The 17,496-nt window shown below is 42.1% G+C and overlaps 4 protein-coding genes across 5 annotated transcripts; 3 read left to right on the plus strand and 1 right to left on the minus strand.

The window, feature by feature from the left end:
• Positions 1-343: 343 nt before the first annotated feature.
• Positions 344-2,114, plus strand: LOC132701823 (methionine synthase reductase). Of its 2 annotated transcripts, XM_060670041.1 has the most exons (4): positions 632-730; positions 780-908; positions 958-1,191; positions 1,243-2,114. In XM_060670041.1, the coding sequence occupies exons 1-4, from the start codon at positions 689-691 to the stop codon at positions 2,083-2,085; spliced, it is 1,248 nt and encodes a 415-aa protein (XP_060526024.1). In that variant the 5' UTR covers positions 632-688; the 3' UTR covers positions 2,086-2,114. The 2 variants fall into 2 exon arrangements, with proteins under 2 accessions (XP_060526023.1, XP_060526024.1); XM_060670040.1 differs by having other exon boundaries at positions 344-908.
• A 373-nt stretch (positions 2,115-2,487) lies between these two features.
• LOC132702335 (integrator complex subunit 3 homolog) lies at positions 2,488-12,368 on the plus strand. The gene is made up of 8 exons (XM_060670911.1): positions 2,488-2,632; positions 2,776-3,478; positions 3,551-3,743; positions 5,189-6,521; positions 7,547-7,949; positions 9,006-9,156; positions 9,215-9,428; positions 11,837-12,368. The coding sequence occupies exons 1-8, from the start codon at positions 2,558-2,560 to the stop codon at positions 11,900-11,902; spliced, it is 3,138 nt and encodes a 1,045-aa protein (XP_060526894.1). The 5' UTR covers positions 2,488-2,557; the 3' UTR covers positions 11,903-12,368.
• A 97-nt stretch (positions 12,369-12,465) lies between these two features.
• On the minus strand, positions 12,466-15,831 carry LOC132702480 (serine/threonine-protein kinase PAK 1). Its single transcript, XM_060671110.1, has 3 exons — positions 15,257-15,831; positions 14,665-15,199; positions 12,466-14,116 (listed from the first exon to the last, which is right to left on the minus strand). The coding sequence occupies exons 1-3, from the start codon at positions 15,649-15,651 to the stop codon at positions 13,601-13,603; spliced, it is 1,446 nt and encodes a 481-aa protein (XP_060527093.1). The 5' UTR covers positions 15,652-15,831; the 3' UTR covers positions 12,466-13,600.
• A 363-nt stretch (positions 15,832-16,194) lies between these two features.
• On the plus strand, positions 16,195-17,467 carry LOC132701882 (uncharacterized). Its single transcript, XM_060670135.1, has 4 exons — positions 16,195-16,507; positions 16,564-17,028; positions 17,081-17,207; positions 17,330-17,467. Exons 1-4 carry the CDS (start codon positions 16,490-16,492, stop codon positions 17,434-17,436), a joined length of 717 nt encoding a protein of 238 aa, XP_060526118.1. The 5' UTR covers positions 16,195-16,489; the 3' UTR covers positions 17,437-17,467.
• The last annotated feature ends 29 nt before the right edge of the window (positions 17,468-17,496 follow it).

The following is a 17,496-nucleotide window of genomic DNA, read 5'->3' on the forward strand; positions in this document are numbered from 1 at the left end:
AGCCCGCACTCGAAACGCGTCGGTTTGCCGTTTGTTTTCGAAGGACCGACGATTTTGCGTATGAATCAATCGAGCTGCAAAACCGATTCCTGTAACTGCGTCAGCATGCAAAAAGCACGCTAATAGTATAATTCGGCAATACAATTTCTTTATGTTACGGCTTAATCTGACTTTGTACAATCAGCAACCGTAATTTAAAATTATTTCGGTCAAAAAAGGCCGAAATTGGGCAAAGGCAACACAAAAATCCCGGTCGGAAAAGATGGTAACCAACGCAACCCAAACAAATATTATATACATAAAAATACCTTAATTATTGCAGATTTCAACCAGTTCCAGAAACACCGTATTCTACTTCAATACTCTTGAAAATTTTCACAAATAACCAACGATGTTCGCAAGGAAAGTATCAACAAAAACGTCAGGACAGCGTTATGTCAAAGATGCAAAACACATTTGTACTGTGATTGCTATGCCTAAATTCTCTTCAAAACGTTTTTTTTTTTGTAAATCAATGCCCCAAGTTTTTTGATTATAATCCGATTCCATCTCATATCAAAGAAGTTACTCGCTCTAATTGCAATTTTTGTCGTTATGACATCACACTGTTACCGCTATCGGGTCAAACGGCACGACCTTTCCGCATTCCACGGTTCTAACCTTAATCTTTTTTTGCGTCTAATAAAATATGTTAAAGTTTACCACCCGCATTGGAAATGAAGACGCACAGGTACTCGCCCCATAGCGACAAGCCGTTTTTTTTTCTTTTTTTTTTTCAGGACGACTTTGAATTTAGGAGCAAGCCTTTCGCCGCGGGTCCCGTCTACTTGTCCCGCATCGACAGTTTCGAAAAATTGACTCGCGGGGAAGACGTTAAGTCCGTTTACATGCTAAACCTTTGCACCAAGGTACCTCGAGTCGCGTATTCTTAAGAACGTACTCAGGTGTCGCTTACAGGATGTCGATTGCGAATTTTTGCCTGGAGATACCTTGGCGATTCTCCCTAGAAACGACGAGAACGAGGTCGATAGTTTGCTTTTTCGTTTAAACGTCGATTCGGTATCCGATAATAGATATTGCTTGGTAGACGATTGCGAGAAACCATTCAATATTCCGAAGCATGTTCCTCGTGAGGGTACTCTGAGAAATGTCTTTATGAGCCATATAAACATACGAAGCATGCTGAAAAAGGTAGCAGGTCGATCCTAATTGAAGCAATCCAAGACACAGTGTTTCTTATAGGTGTTTTTGAAAAAGTTGTTATTTTACACCACCGATTGCGAGGAGCGCCGCGTGCTTGAGGATTGCGCCTCAGCGAATTCCAAGCAATATGAGCTGTTGATTTCCGAATGCCCAACTCTGCTACACATCTTGGACCGTTTTCCGTCTTGCTCACCTCCCATAGAGTTGATTTTACACTACTCCTCTCCCTTACTGCCCAGATACTTTTCCATCGCCTCATCTCCATTACAAAAGGACACACTCAGCATAATATTTTCCGTGGTTGAGTTTGAAAATAGTCTTAAGGGCGTCTGCACCGGCTGGCTTGAGAAATTACTAAATGTTCAACAATCAAAGGTGCCGTTTTACTTTCGTAAGCCGACGGGGTTTCGAATGGACAGCCCCGAAGAATCTCGGGTACTGATAGCGGCGGGAACGGGCATCGCCCCTTTTTTGGGCTTTTTGCGCCACAAATCTTTGCTGGAAAAGCCGAAAAAATTAGGCGGCACCTACTTGTACTACGGGTGTCGGTACAAAGAAGGGGATTTTTTATGTGCTGAAGAACTGCGGAAATACGTCAGCAATGGTATCCTCGCGGCTCTGTACCCCGCGTTTTCGAGGGAATCCACGTCGAAGTGTTACGTTCAAAACGAACTATCGAAAGGACGCGACATGCTCGTCGATCTGATTTTAAACGACGGGGCCCTCGTTTACGTGTGCGGCAACAAAAGCGTCGCCAAAGACGTGAAGGAAACCCTAGTCGAGTGTTTCGCGGAACATTTGCGCGTCGACGTTGCCGACGCGGCAAAAATAATCGGCTCGTTAATTAAAGAAAAAAAATACCTCGTAGATACTTGGTTGTGAACGAATAAATAAATTAATTTGTATTCTTGCGTTTTGTGTTTTTGTTTTTGCTCGCACCTGTTCCACCCACATTTTTTTTTGTTTGAATATAATGGCGTCATCAAAAAACAAAAAAGAATCGCGAACAAGTCGGTGGCGGTCTATGGCCGCCGTGACCGAAATTTTCGGCGCTGCATAAAACAAAAATGGCTTCCTGATAAAATATATAGAGCGATCCCGTATTTCGCAAGAACAAAATTACGACGATTCAAAGACGCCACACAGGTTCATCACCCTGTATGTCATTATTTAAAATACCAGAAAACGGGCGTCCCCGATTACGCGGATCGGGCGTTTCCGTAAACCGCACGTACGTATATACCAACGCGCGCTTGATTTTCACAAACATTTTCCGAGGATGGGACGATGCAAACCCTCCTATACTTGTCAACAGTGAAAAAATTATAACGGCCGTTAGCGTACGCCCTGCAACATGGAAACCAAGTCGACGGGGGCTTATAAGCTTTTCATAACGTCCCCGGTGGAAAATAAAGACGATGTAGAAGAGGTAAATGAATTTAAATCGCATTATTACCAAGTGCTGCTGCCTCGGCCGCCATTACGATATTCGCCCTGTCAACTTCTTTTATTTGTATTTGACGCTGTCACTTTGTCGAGTGGCGGCTAATTCAATTTTGACTCGTTTTGTAGAAACTTTTACGGAGTTACCAGTTCTTGCAAAGCGTGGTCGGCGGTTTGAGCGACAAGGATGCCCACGAGGCCCTCAACAAGGCCCTGCTCAAGGAGAAAGGTTACGAAGAAGTGTCCTTTGGTTTGTTGGTGTCAATTTTGACGGAACCCCACAACGCCTCGAAAAGTTATCGCGATTTAACCTTAATTACGAGGGACGGTTTCGGACATATCGTGACTTATTTATCGCAGCTAGTTTTGGACAGATATCTGAGGTTCAGCGACGTGGTGAAACAACAGCTGTTGTGGCTGCTTCGGGAGATGATTAAGAACGCCGTGAACAATGTGGAAAATTTGTGCTGGAACCTGATGCGGTGCGCAGCCGGCGGTGATATTAGTCCAAAGAATATTAGTTTGATCGAGTCGCTGCTCGATATTTTCATTGACTATAGGACTTGGTTGGAAAAAATCCCTATTCTGATCGCTTCCGTTGTTTACACGTACTTGAGGTTAATCGAAGACCATCACGCGCCTTACTTAGCCAATTTAAGACAAAAAGAAGTGACGTTTTTAGTTAGCATTATGCGGGAACATTTTCAGGAGTGTTTAGTTATCGGTCGTGATTTGGTTAGGTTGTTGCAGAATGTTGCAAGGATACCGGAATTCGAACTGCTGTGGAAGGATATGCTGGTAACGCCCAAGTCTTTGAGCCCCACATTTACGGGTAATTCCAATTAGATAGCGCCACAGCGTGATAATGTCTTGCGGAATTTCGTGATTCAGTAATTTTTTGAAGGTATCCTCCAATTGCTCCAAAACCGAACGTCGCGGAGGTTTCTCCAATCGCGACTGACCCCCGAAATGGAACGGAAACTCGTTTTTCTTACTGCCCAGGTACGATTTGGGAACCACAAACGTTACCAGGACTGGTTCCAGCGGCAGTACCTCGCCACGCCCGAATCCCAATCGTTACGCTGCGACATCATCAGGTAATGTTAAGCTGAGTGTTTATTCAAGTTAATTGTTAATATTTACAAAGCTAATTGATGAGTAACCAGATACTTTTTATTAAAATTGCATATAGTGGTTATTGGGTTTCTTAGTGATGTCACGAGACAGACAAGCTCCAACCATGATGTTTTTATGATAAGGCATATTTAATTTAAGAGAAATAAGTAATAGAAAATTGCAAGATGGTAATAAAATAATTCAACAGGAATGTTGATGTTGTTTTTTATTGGAAAGTGTTTCTAAACGCGGATTACCATTGCAAATAGAGATAAGGATGGCGGTTGGTTAGTTAGGTGAACACCCTCGCAAGAATTTAAAAATAATGTTTTTTTTTCATAAAAACTAAAATTGCTTCTATAAGAATGAATGTGAATTAGTAAATACTCGTCAAATACACAGGCACTCAACATCTCAAATGCATTTTTATTATTTAGGTTTTTAATAATTCTTCTAACATTATACAAAGTATAAAGTAACCCCAGCATCAGTTTTTGATTTTTTTTTTAATCTCTTCTAGATTTGAAAACAAATTTATAGCGTAGGTAAAAGTTGATAATTTTAGATACCTTGATTTAATTGTAAATAAAAATGGTCTCAGTTTTTTCGCTAAAACGAACTGTTTTCGACAAAAACGAAGGTCTGTATGTGTGCACCTATATGGCGTACTTTTTTTAATATTTAAATGAATTAAAACGGTCTCACGAACGCCACTGTTTAAAAAAACAACAATTTTATCTATGTTACACATTTCTTTTTACCAGGTGGCAATACATATCACGTTTGAGAGCAAGATTTTGAAGCTTTTTGAAGTTTATAGGAACTTTTTTACTCACTTTTATCTGCCAAATACGCTGTTAAAGTTTTGTCGTTATTATTGGGACCACCCTGTATATGAGGGAGTATTGAAAACTGTTGTTCTCTCGGTTTTCGTGGAGCAATAGTTAATCCTGAACGTTTATTTAAAAAGTGAAGGTTGGAAAAAAAACGTTCATCATCGGCGTGAAAGTTAGGATTATTTGGCGTATCCTTGGCTATGAAGCGTGACGCTCCTTTGCGTCAAACTTTCGAAACAAAAAAAAAAGGCGCATTATTAGAAAATACGTATTTACTAAAACGGAACGCGTAGATGTGCCGTTTGTTTGCGAAGGACCGACGATTTTGTGCACATTAAAAATAAAAATGGATACAGCAAAGTAACTCCACTTTCAGTTTTAGATTTTTTTTAAATCTCTTCTTTGGCAGGTATTTATTATTGTCACTGGACAACAAACTAAACACACAAAACTTAATAAATTTATAGGAACTTTTTATGCTGTTAAAGTTTTGTCATTATGATTCGGACCATCCTGTATATGAGGGAGTATTGAAAACTGTTCTCTCGGTTTTCATTGAAAAAGTAAAAGTGGAAAAAAATCTTCATCAGGTTCATCGTCGGTGTAATCCATCCGACCAACGAGCTCCTCTGCTCGGACATAATACCACGATGGGCGGTCATCGGCTGGCTGCTGACCACTTGTACTTCGACGGTCGCTGTTTCTAACGCCAAACTAGCCCTCTTCTATGATTGGCTGTTCTTCGACCAAGACAAAGACAACATCATGAACATCGAGCCGGCTATCCTGGTGATGCACCATTCGATGCGCTCCCATCCGGTGGTGACCGCGACGTTGCTCGACTTCCTCTGCCGCATCATACCCAACTTTTATCCGCCGTTGACGGAGCGCGTGCGCGCCGGCATATTCACCTCGCTACGTCAGATCCTTGACAAACGCGTGTTGCCCAGCCTGTTGCCGCTGTTCGATAACTCGAAGCTCGACCGCGAGCTGCGCAATATGGTGAAGGACACTTTCAAGGAGTTTTGCAACGCGCAAACCGAATCGTCGACTTCGCGGGACGACTTCGCCCCGCCCAAATTCGAAGACGAGACCGTCGGCCTGTCGCTCAACAATCACTTGTTGGACGGCGAGCCCGCGTTCAGCGACGACGAAGAGGAACCCGCCCTCCAGATCACCACCCTCGAGGAAGACACAGACGACGATGACATTCCCCTCTCCAAGGTACGTCTGAAGGAGAAAGGGGACAAGAGCGACGACAGCCTGATCGAGGGCCACCTCGGCGAGCTCCTCGCCAAGCTCCACCACGAAACGGACCCGGCGAAGAGGTCCGACTTGGCGGAAAAGTTCGTAGACGAGGTGACCGGCCTGAACGTGGACGACGAGGACGATGAAACGTTGGGCGCGGTGGCGCGTTCGTTCGTCGCGTGCGTCCACGACGACGTGAAAAGTGAACGGGTGTACCCCGAGGTACCTACGCAGGACTACTTGTCGGAGAGCGTGCGGTCGCCGTTGTTCGTCGTGCTGAAGCGGGCGTACGCGTCGGCCAAGGACGACCCGGGTAGAGAAGCGCTAATGCGCCTCCTCGCCGACATGCACCCCCACCTGCCCACTCTCGGTTACCTCATTTTATATTTCCTCAAAGTGCAAATTAGGACAGAGAACAAACGCGACGACAACACGAAAGCGAGCGCCCTGAAAATCGCCCTGTACAAAGACTATTGCCAGTGCATCGAGAAGAAGCTGGACGCGTGCCTGTACGACGACCTGTACGCGTGTCACGTGACCGACACGAAGCTGATGATGTGGATCGTGCCGGACATCTACCGCGACTTCAAGCAGCAGATGGTGAACAATGCGCAGACGCTCAGGGTGATCATTTCGGCGATCGACGCGCGCCAACTGCAGACCCTAGTCGGAAAGGTAAAAAGAGCGTCGTTCAAGCGGGGACGGTTCGTTTAAACTACTGCCGTGATTCGAATCGGCCGTGTGCCAAAGCTGACTTCAATTTCTATTTATTTTATGGGGGGCGAACACGAAAGTGGGGGGACGGTTCGTTTGAACTACTGCCAAAGTTGACGTAACTTTTAATTTATTTCGTTTCACGGGTGCTAATGGGGGAAACACGAAAGTGGGGACGGTTTGTTTGAACTGCTGCCGAGATCGGAATCGAATATGTGCCGTAGTTGACGGATATTTCGACTTATTTCGTGTTGCGAATCTGGGTGTCCATGAGTTGGTTTTATCCGTCTCAAGTTCTTATTGGTTAGCTTAAAACCTTTGGCGGTGTTGCAATGTTAACTGTTTTGACGGCACAATATTATTATTATGCAATATTAATTTATTCACCAAAGCGTTTAAAGCACAAACCATCTTAAGCTGCGTTTCTTTTTAATATTTGATTTTAAGTATTTGATGGAGAAATAAGAAATTATTAATAATTTTAGTTAAATCCTTTTTTATATATAATCTGCTAACATAGAGTGTGGAATCGCAGCTTCAACACCCTAACACTTCGATTTATTCCTCCTGACAAATGTTACACTGTACGTATGAACTACTGCCGAGATTTCAATCCGTGTGTTGTGACGTTAGAGTATGGAAGTGCAAATTGATCTGACATCCTTAATACTGCCTCACCTCAAAATAAACCAAAGTGAATTCCATTCACCGTTACCAAACTCACAATGATTTTCAACAATTCCTTAGAACACAAGTGGAATCGTAAAATGATATCTTTGCGTATTTCCAATTAATTTGATATATTTTAGTTCTATACCCGTACTCATAGGTGCGGTAGTCCTTATGATTGAAATTCATTGAAATTATTATGTTCGTTTGTCGCTTTAAACGACTACTGTTAAATTTATTACATTATTTATTTGAACTACCGTCGCGATAGCCCTTAGTTATCGACGAATGGTGGGTGAATGAGTTTTCGATCGCAGGTACTTCAAGGTCACCTGGTGATGTTCAAAACGGAGAACCTGCAGGCTCTGCTCAAGGCGACGCTTTCGTGGGAGAGCATCGAGCAGTTCTTTTTCTGGCAGCTGATCAACGCGCACGACTTCACCATCGACACGGTGCTGCCGCTTATCACCGAGCTCGACTGCGAGCAGCACTCGGAAGCGATAACCGCTATCATGCTGATGCTGAAACAGGAGAAACCGAACGCCGACTACATTAAGTGCCTGTTCTCGCGCGACATTTGCGACAACGGCGACCCGTTCGTGTTCACGGTGATCAAGTATTGGTGCGACGAATACATCGACAAGGTGGCGGAGCTCATCTCCTCGTTGCTGAGCACCAGGTACCCGTCGACGTCGCCGAACAAGCGGAAACGGACCGCGGGTAAGGGCGAGTGATGGTGGGGGTGAATTTAAGTGATCTTGCGGCCTAAGTCGGGCGTTTGACTGTGTTGATTTAAAGGAACTTGGGAAAGTTCTGCGCGCTTCGGGTATAAGACGGGATCAATAGTGTTTTAGAAGATCGTTCTCAATTTATATCCCTTAAGTAGTCAACGCATAGTCCCTCAAGGTCCAGTTTTACGCCCTGTACTGTTCATATTATATGTAAATGACGATGACCTCTCAGAGAAGTGCTGCGGGGTACTCGACATGGTTTGGAAAAACTAATATTTATTTCAATGCAAATAAAACCCAAACTATAAGGTTTCATAGTTATCAGAAATAATGTCATAATGTTAATATCTGCTTAGGCGATGACTTTAATTTCGAGGATTGATTTTGGATGAATGTTTAAACTGGAAGTCTCATTGTGATATTCTTATTTCAACTCTAAATAATGTAAATTCTCTTTTTATAAATCTTCGTGACATTTTAACCAGGCAACAGTTGCTTAATTTGTACTATGCGACGTTATGGGAATCAGTCATTTGAGACGGTGTTTATGACCCTCTGTAGCACCGTCCCCCTCAAACAATATATAAGCAGGTACAGAGTAAAATGCGAGCCAGTTTCAGTCAAGCTCTGAAGAAGCTAAAAGGATGTTTGGCGAAACGTTAGCTAGTTCGAGTCAACAAAAACCGACGCAGGAGGAATCCAGAAGTTTTATAAAAAGCATTACAGTAGCCTGTGGAAGTTTCTTTGAAAAAGTATACTAAGAAGTTGAAATACATTCTAAGCGTACAGAACGGAGCAGTAAGGTGCGTGTTCCCTACTGTAGGCTGTCGATCACTTCGAGGTCATCTGATTATTTGGGTGTCCTATTTTTAACAATCTGCCTTTGGAGATAAGAGACAAAAGTTTAAAACCTTGTCTATTTAAAAAGCGGTTAAAAATATTTTGTGTTATCCAAAACGTTTTATAGTCTAGACGACGTCTTGACTATCCCTATACAATTTTGTAGTTGTCTTCGGGAAAATAAATATTATTATTTTCCTTCAAGGTAATAAAGTGCTAAGCACGACAGTGCCCAGTGCCGACCAAGTGCTCGGTCACCTCGAGAAGCTGAGGATCATATGTGAGAAGCACGACTGCATGGCGATCTATACGCTCGACTCGATGCAGAGGGCGCTCAGCGTCGCCCAGAATAACAGGTAAGCGATGCGCCACGCCTATTCGACCTCGACCTTGAACGAGCGCACCTTTACGCAGCAATGACAGCCAAAGAAAGCAATTCGGCGACCTGTTCGCCTTGATGGAGGAAGAGGAGGAGATCAGCGCGACCAAAAGCCGGATGCAGGGCAGGGGTCGCAAGCCGGCGGCCGCGAAGCAGGCGACCGCGACGGCGACGTCCGCCGCGACGGCTACGGCGGCTTCGAAACGTCAAATCAGGGACCTGACCGACACGTCGGACGAGAGTAGCGAGGTTAGTGGGCGCATTCGAACTACTCTCACTTTAAACTACTCCTATATCTCGACATTTTACTCGACCTCATATTTTTGCTCTGTTTTACTTTGTCCCTTATTTGAAGCACGCGTCCTCGATGAGAAATAACGTTCTCCCTTGTTTTCCGATAAAGTTCGACGTTCAGGGTGTGATTGTGATTCACGTCGAGTGCTCATCTGCCTCTTAATCCTTCATCAAACATATTTTACATTGGAACAAATGCATTTTTTTCTTTTAAATAACGATATAACCCATATATTATCTAATCTTTTAATGCAACGTGAATGAAAAAGAACGCGCCAAAGCTAAAAAAGTTAAATTCAAAATAAGATCAGGAAAATTCGGTTATTACCAATAAAATGACAGAAATTCCATTACAAGTGCAAAAAGTTCCTTAAAAACTTTGACGGCGGTACTTCCAATCGTAGTTACAGATGAAAGAACATTTATTTTTGTTAAGAGTGATCTGAAGGCAATTGCTATGAACTTCGAAGTTAACTAGAATATTGAAAAATGTTTTGAATTTTGCCGTTTTGCCAGTTTGACGCCTGTTTGGAAGCAATAGGCAAAATTTTGAATTCTCTTGACTGCAGAAAGAACCTTATAATGGCAGGAGGCTTTAATGTGCATTTTAACACCAACGAAACAAACACACTTTGACTTACTGATTTTTTAGCTAGCTTTGGTCTAAAACAAAGGGTGAATATTTTCATAAGTACTGAGTTAAAATTTCAGCTTATCAGTGTATTAGATCTGGCGATCTCTGATCATAAGGGTCAGATCGCTGAACAAATATTAGTAATTTTTTGAATGTCTTGGGATCTGCTTATATTCGATCATTTCCAGAGAAAATGTATGTTGTGACCACTCTAATAATTTTAATTGTTTCAGTGACAATTTGCGGGCTAAGAGACAACTTTCGCTACTTTCCGAATTGTTCAGGCAATACAGCAGTAATATTCTCTTTAAACATCAATACAAAGAATCTAAAAAGCTGTATCAAGCTACAATAAGTAAGGCTAAGATCGAAGCCAATGATAATTTGATATGTTCATCAACTAACAACACCGAATGCATGTGGGATGTTATAAATAAAAATAGAGCAATCCGTATAGGAAAGCCCTCATCAGATATCATAACCGCTGTACTGCGTCCAATATAAATCCCATTTCGTATTTGGATAAAATTGAACCATCATCTCATTTTACGCTTCCTGAACTTAGTTTTAATGAAGTCATAAATAACCTCAAAATTAAAATTGTTGAGACGTATTTGGTATAACCACGCGGTTAATAAAGGCAAAACTTATAAATTTAAGCCAACACTTTTCCAGACATTTTAAAAAAAAACCTCTAGTAATAACAGTATTTAAAAAAGGTAACCCTGATGTTGAAAATCATCGACCTATATATCTACTTCCAATTGTTTCAAAGATTGTAGAGAAATGTATAGCTAAACAATTAGTTCAATATTTATTATCAGTTTGGTTTTAGAAGAAATTAATAAATAAAATAAATAATAAAAATAAAATAAAATAAGAACAGTTTCAGGCGTTCTCAATTTAGTTTCAGACATTACAGATGCATTCCAGAATTGGCAATATAACACTGTATTATTTTGTGATCTCGCTAAAGCCTTCAACTGTGTCGATCATGCATTTCTTCTGCGCAAGTTGAAGCCTTATAATTTTTCAAATAGCAGTCATAGTTTGATGCAATCTTACCTTAACATTAAGTACTCTGGAGTGACATCAGCGAAGAGTGAGGTGAACATTGGAGTGCCCCAAGGCTCAATTTTGGGCCCCATATTGTTTTTAATATATATAAATGACCTTCCCCTTGTGGATCCATTTACACACTTTTTACTGACACCACTGTGGATTCATTAGGAGACAAGTTAGAGAGTTCCAGGATCGCACAGGAAAAGGCCGAACACTGGCTTAGGGCAAATAAATTAGTTTTAAATAATGCGAAATTCACGTTCAGTTAATTTTAATAAAATAAATACCAGATTTCTTGGCATCTACATTGACCCAAAACTTCAGTGCCATATAGATTTTGTTGCTCAGAAACTGACCAAAAATTTGTATTTGTGTCGACGCTTCACCGAAAATGTCTCTCCTGGTGTGTTGAGGACTGCATATTTTGCACTTTTTCATTCACACCTCCTATATGCGATCTTGTTCAGATTACAACGAAAAGCCTTTCGAGATTTATCTTTTGATGAATATTTGTATTTGAATTATAATGTACCAGGTGCGTTTAAAGTATATGTTATTTTATTCCATTTTGTTTGACGTATGTAAATCACCTGTGATAGTAACATTAATAAAGTATTCGTACCGATCGTATCCATATGCCATGTAGACGTCGTATTACTGCTTTCAGGAAGAAGAGATCGTGAAGCCGAAACAGGCGAAGAAACGCAAAAAAATCTTGTCGGAAAGCGATTGACGTGAGACGAGGATAGGCGAGGCACCAAAGGTTAAAGGTCATATCAGAAATACGCTTACCAGGCGGGTCGGTCGGCTCGCCATCCGCGAGGAGTGAAGGGCGGCGACGCGGTCGCTGCCCGCCCACACTGCCGCAAACACCACTTAGGTTTAGGCGAAACCTAAACGTGTATAAACTAGGCAACACTGTATATTCTGTAATTTAGCAGAGAGGCGCCCCCTCCCCCCAGATTGTTGTATAAAGTTGTTATGGTTAGGTTTTTTCGACCACCCCCCAATCGCTGTTGATTTTTTGTACGACCCGTGGGCTTGAAACTTTTTTTAAAATGTAAATTGATCAATTTTGTTATCGACGAGAAGCGTGTACATAGAGATCCTGTAAATATATTTATAAAAAAAAAAGAGAGAAGCCTTATTAATGTTTAAGTTAATCGATCGGAATCAAATTAAACACTGTTTTTGCAAAATTGGGGCCTTTTTTTTCGCGCCTGCTCGTCACGCGCCACGGTGGGCCATTTGAACTAATTTGGGGCGGACACGGAGAGAAACAGAACTACGAAAATTTCAACTGATATATATTTGAAAAAACGTTACAATGGCTGTCTCCGGATTTGATACATAAATATATACAACAAAACAGGCCGCCCCTTCGGGGCGGAAATTAAAAACTGTAAAACGATTTGTAAAAATCTCTAAAATACAAACCTCCGGATATTGATAAATTGTCTCGTTCAGTCTTCGATTAAGTAGAACATTAAAATGCAAAAATGGACCCGATAACGCAGGGGTCGTCTACTTTTATTTGTATACAAGTACCTAAAAGTTTTATTTAAATTCTGACAATGCGATGTTAGTCACGTTCCTTGAAACACATTTTAGAGGACATCCGATAGTTTTTCACACACAGAATAAATAAATCTGTTGGGCTGTACACAAAAATGTAGCGCTCCTGCTAAAGTCGGAATTATACCTATTTATGATGACGTCATTTTTGTTTATATTTGTTTAATATATTCCTAAAGACGGTGACAACAAAATTTTGAAAAAAAAAGTGTGTCGAAGAGTAATTCATTTTTTATGTGAAATTCAATTAATATTTTCAATATCACTATCAATTAGGAACCTGTCATTTGTAAAACCCGATTTTCACAATACGACTAGAAAAGTTGCATAACCTTCAGCTGTTTAATGCATACACTTGTTAATTTTTGTAGTAGTTTCTTTGTTGCCAACTTAAAATTAACGTTGGACGTTATTTGTGGGTTGAATTGCGTGGAGTTAGCGATTTCGTGTGTAACTATAAATGATGCAGGGATGTTCTGTCACTTTCTAGGTGTAAGTCAGTGGTTTTCAGACTTTCTTCTGACACACCACTTTCAAAATTTAGCTGATTCCCGTGGACCCCCGTGCAGTTATATTTCCAACATATTGCCATATACTTATGTCTTTGAAAACCAGCATGACCATTACAACTGGGTATAATTCGGACTGTACATAGCCACTTACTAATATAGCGCGGTCGTTTTTTTTTTCTTCGGTTCGATGTAAGCGCCAACGTTACGCGTCACTTTTAGGTCAACCTACCGAACCCGATACACGCAAAAAAAAAGAATCCCCCCTCCCAAGAGTATTACGCGGTGAACTCGTTGACATAACCTTAAAATTACTGACCAGAGTGCGGGTGCGCACCATCACACCGTCAATTCTTGTGGAGGATCTTTTTCGCCGCCCTGATCAGCGGCGTGAGGCTGCGCAGTTCGCTCCTCCCTTCCAGGAACTGGTCGCGCAGCAGCTCCTCGGCCGTTGCGCGCCTATCGACGTCCACCTCCAAGCAACGGTCGATGAAGCGCTGCAACGCCGTCGAACACGTGTCCCCTCTCATAATCCTTGGCCGCCCGTTCGCTGCGATCAGATATAACGCGCGTATGGGCGGTTCGCGTAGGTAGGGCGGCTCTCCGTCCAACATTTCCACGATCATGATTCCCAGCGACCATATATCGACCTTTTTGCCGTACTTTTGCCGCGTCACGACCTCGGGGGCCATCCAGTACGGCGTGCCGACCATCGTTTCGCGCTGCTCGTTGCCGACCACGTTGGCGCAGAAACCAAAGTCGGTCACCTTGACCGTGCCGTCCATGCCAAGCAGCACGTTGTCTGACTTTATATCGCGGTGGATGGTGCCCCGATTGTGTAGGTAACTGATCGCTTGGAGTACCTGCCAATCAAAATAATCGAAAAATTTAATTTCCAAAATCTGCTAGTCACTTAAATTCATGCAGGAGAGGGAGCGATACGCTAAGTTTACATGAACATTTGTTATCTGCAAGTTTAAATAATTTTCTACAGGGCTTTTTTCCTTACGTTATACCACTCAAGGCACCCACAATGTCCAGCGAGTCAAGTTGGCAGATCTAAGGCCTTAGCAAAGGAGCCACCCTCAACAAAATCAACAAAGGCTTTAGGAACAATCACAACAAGTTTTTTATTTAAAAAATCTCTTATAAGATAAAATTCAATAGGTGGTACCCATGAGATGATTATCTATCATAACGCCCCAGTATTTTATGCAAGAAACTTCCTCTATATTATAACCATCCTCTGGTCTACTTGCTGCTGTTAGAGAAAAAGCTATGTATTTTGTTTTAGTTATATTCATACAGAATAGACTTAATAATAACAATTCTTGAAGATTCATTAAATTACCACCCTCCATGATCACATTACTACAAGACACCTATGGAACGAGATTATTAACAGAAATACCTCATGGCAAACAGCCGCTATCTGCCCTTCTTTCATCACCGTTTCTGTAACTACGTCGGTCAGCGGGCCCCCGTCGAGCAACTCCATAACGACCCATAAATGGTCGTAGTCCACCACAAAAGCGTCCAGGAAATTGACCAGGTTTTTATGCTTGAAATTTTTCATAATTTTTATCTCGCTGAGCAACAGGTCTTTTTTAGTTTGTTTCGACATGTCTATGTCCTTTATGGCTACCAGTTCGCCAGTCCCACGACGCGTAGCCGCGAAGACCATCCCCGAAGCGCCCGACCCTAGATCCTTCAATGTTTTTTCGTAAAAGTCGAGTGGGTTCCCGGAATTGCAAATGTCCCTGATCTGTCTCATGTAGTCATCATCACTTAAACCAGATCTTCTTAAATAAATGTCGTCGTCGCTGTTGCTGGGCTTTCGGAATTCAATTTCCTCAACGTCGATCGCCAGGTTGTCGACACTCCTGGCGAGATTTTTGATTTGCATTAAATTGTTGTCCAGGGTGGGGTTTTGGTTCAAAGGCGATCTACAAAGGCAAGCGTATCGCACGTCATCTCGTTTAAAACCACTCTATCGCACTTACCTCTCAAAGTCACTGGAATCATCGGACAGGTTCGAGTCTTTACTCTTGTGAGCGTCTTTAGATTTCATATACAAGTCAATTTGCTTAGACTCTTCTGCAATGTCATTCTCGGTAAAGATATGTTTAATCTCTTGTGCGGCGTGATTTTGCTTCTTCACGGAGAAATTGTAATACTGGAGAACTTTTTTCACTACCTCAGGGTTCTCATTTTGTTCCGCTTTGGTTATCTGAGTTCCGATCTGTCTCACCCATGACGAAGGCAGACCTTCCAACACACCCTCCTCGGTTACCGTAACGTGAATGTCGTGATTAACATTCGTCGGTTTTCCGATAACCGCCGCCGTGTTGTATTCTTCCCTGTGTTTTTTCTTTTTGAACATTGAGTAGAAACTCATGTCGGCGGCTAAATGAGTTCGCTCAGCGTCAATGCCACACGGACCGCACAAAGGTTTACTTTAATTTGCGTTCGCTATTGGTAATAATTAGCCTCTACATCACAGTCCTGTTAAATACTTCATTTTTTTGTGTACTGCTTTTAATTGCAATGTAGTAATGTACCAGCGCACACACCCTACTTTGACGTTTTAACGTCAGTAATGACACAAGTGTAACCGAAAGCGTGAATCCGACGTGACGTCAAAACACAGCAGAAATGAAATATGCTAAAAGATAAGCTTTATTGTAAAATGTAGTCGCTCCAAACTTTTTGAGCTATCTAAAAAATGTTCGCCATTGCCGATTGCAGTTTAATCATGAACTTATTTAAATAAGGTCATCTACAAGGTGCCATTCATACGTCATTAAAGACGTTGGTAAACCTGAAACGACGCGAATCAACAGACCACGCAAAACAATCCGTTAATTGAGATCCGACGATCCTGGTCCCATGGTCTATCCTAGGCCAGGAACGCCCGTCCCAAGATCCATAGTACTGCAAATTGTTTGTTTTTTTGAATGTGACAGTCTTGCCTGTTTGTCTGTAGTTTTTGTGTGCTCTGAGATTGCCTACTAACGGAGCCTATCTCCCCAGCAGCTTTATATGCCTCCTAAATAGAAACAGAAGTCTGAAAGGTAAACTTCACCAGGAGAACAGTCTGGATTATCTGAGGCAGTTCTAAATAGTGCTGGCAAATTGCCAAGTAGCAGTGCCAATCCCAAAAAAAGAAGAAGAGAAATTGACATCCTTAAATTTTGAGGTTATGGTAATACAGAGTAAATATTTACTTATGAAAAATGGATCAAGCAGAAGAGGTGCTCGATCCAATTATTCGTCAACACTGCGATTTTTACAATCATCCTATTTTTAGCCATCTCCCGTCGTCTTAAAAGAGTTGGGTAATAACGCCGTAAAAGAGTCGAAATTTACGGAAGCGATTTTACATTATACCCACGCGATTAAACTTGACCCGGACAACTACACTCTGTACAGTAACAGATCTTACGCGTTTCTAAAAGAACAGCAATATTATTTTGCTCTGGAAGACGCCAACGTGGCGATTAGGCTCAATCCGAGCTGGCCCAAAGGGTTTTTTCGAAAGGGTGAAGTCGAGTACGCCACCGGGCATTACATCGCAGCCTATGAAGCGTACAGACTAGCTCTTAAGCTGAAACCGGAAGACGCTAACATCGTGGAAGCGTTGAACCGATCGGCGAGGGAAATTTTGCGAGAAAAGGAAGCAGATGCGAAAATACCTTGGCTTGGAGCGGGTATTGGGATCGTTATTGGCGTCGTGATTGTTATAGCCGACTGTTTGTTCACTCTGAAACCCACAGTAAGAATATTTCTACGTGTTGTTGACAGGGTGCAAGGGTAACATATTTCAGCATCCATTGCTGATGGCCCTAGTCACTATAGTGATCGCCCTCGTGGGATATGGTGTAGCTAGATCATATAGATCTTATGTCAAGTGTCAAAGGGATGGTCTCTTGGAACCGCCTCCGGATTTAACAGGTACCACGCCCCTAATAGGCTACTCGACAGACTTGCTAAATATCGACCCACAATTTATGTTAGCATCGCTAATAGCCTACAGATAGAAGGTGGTTTGTGATAGTATTGTGTGGGTTTTATAGGAACCGAAAAGGATGAAAATGAAGAAAGCGAGGACAAAAGCACCAAGAAAACTCCAAGATATACCAAATCGCAAGCGCGGCTTCGATATAAGAAAGGGAAACTGTAAACTGATGTGATCTTCTGGAGATTTTGCAGTTTATGAATAAATATCACTTCCCCCTTCGTT

This window comes from Cylas formicarius, unplaced genomic scaffold (genome assembly GCF_029955315.1).
Source record: "Cylas formicarius isolate icCylForm1 unplaced genomic scaffold, icCylForm1.1 PGA_scaffold_5__7_contigs__length_24384050, whole genome shotgun sequence".
Taxonomy (NCBI): domain Eukaryota; kingdom Metazoa; phylum Arthropoda; class Insecta; order Coleoptera; family Brentidae; genus Cylas; species Cylas formicarius.

Excerpts from the sequence above, each read along its gene's own strand:
- LOC132701823 (XM_060670040.1), top strand. The coding sequence starts at position 717 with ATGAAGACGCACAGGTACTCGCCCCATAGCGACAAGCCGTTTTTTTTT. Across the intron at positions 909-957 it reads TGCTAAACCTTTGCACCAAG|GATGTCGATTGCGAATTTTT; the intron begins GTACCTCGAGTC and ends TGTCGCTTACAG. Across the intron at positions 1,192-1,242 it reads TACGAAGCATGCTGAAAAAG|GTGTTTTTGAAAAAGTTGTT; the intron begins GTAGCAGGTCGA and ends TGTTTCTTATAG.
- LOC132702335 (XM_060670911.1), top strand. The coding sequence starts at position 2,558 with ATGGAAACCAAGTCGACGGGGGCTTATAAGCTTTTCATAACGTCCCCG. Across the intron at positions 3,744-5,188 it reads TTACGCTGCGACATCATCAG|GTTCATCGTCGGTGTAATCC; the intron begins GTAATGTTAAGC and ends AATCTTCATCAG. Across the intron at positions 6,522-7,546 it reads TGCAGACCCTAGTCGGAAAG|GTACTTCAAGGTCACCTGGT; the intron begins GTAAAAAGAGCG and ends TTTCGATCGCAG.
- LOC132702480 (XM_060671110.1), bottom strand. The coding sequence starts at position 15,651 with ATGAGTTTCTACTCAATGTTCAAAAAGAAAAAACACAGGGAAGAATAC. Across the intron at positions 15,200-15,256 it reads GATTCCAGTGACTTTGAGAG|ATCGCCTTTGAACCAAAACC; the intron begins GTAAGTGCGATA and ends TTGCCTTTGTAG. Across the intron at positions 14,117-14,664 it reads TAGCGGCTGTTTGCCATGAG|GTACTCCAAGCGATCAGTTA; the intron begins GTATTTCTGTTA and ends TTTGATTGGCAG.
- LOC132701882 (XM_060670135.1), top strand. Across the intron at positions 17,029-17,080 it reads TGTTCACTCTGAAACCCACA|CATCCATTGCTGATGGCCCT; the intron begins GTAAGAATATTT and ends AACATATTTCAG. Across the intron at positions 17,208-17,329 it reads ACCGCCTCCGGATTTAACAG|GAACCGAAAAGGATGAAAAT; the intron begins GTACCACGCCCC and ends TGGGTTTTATAG.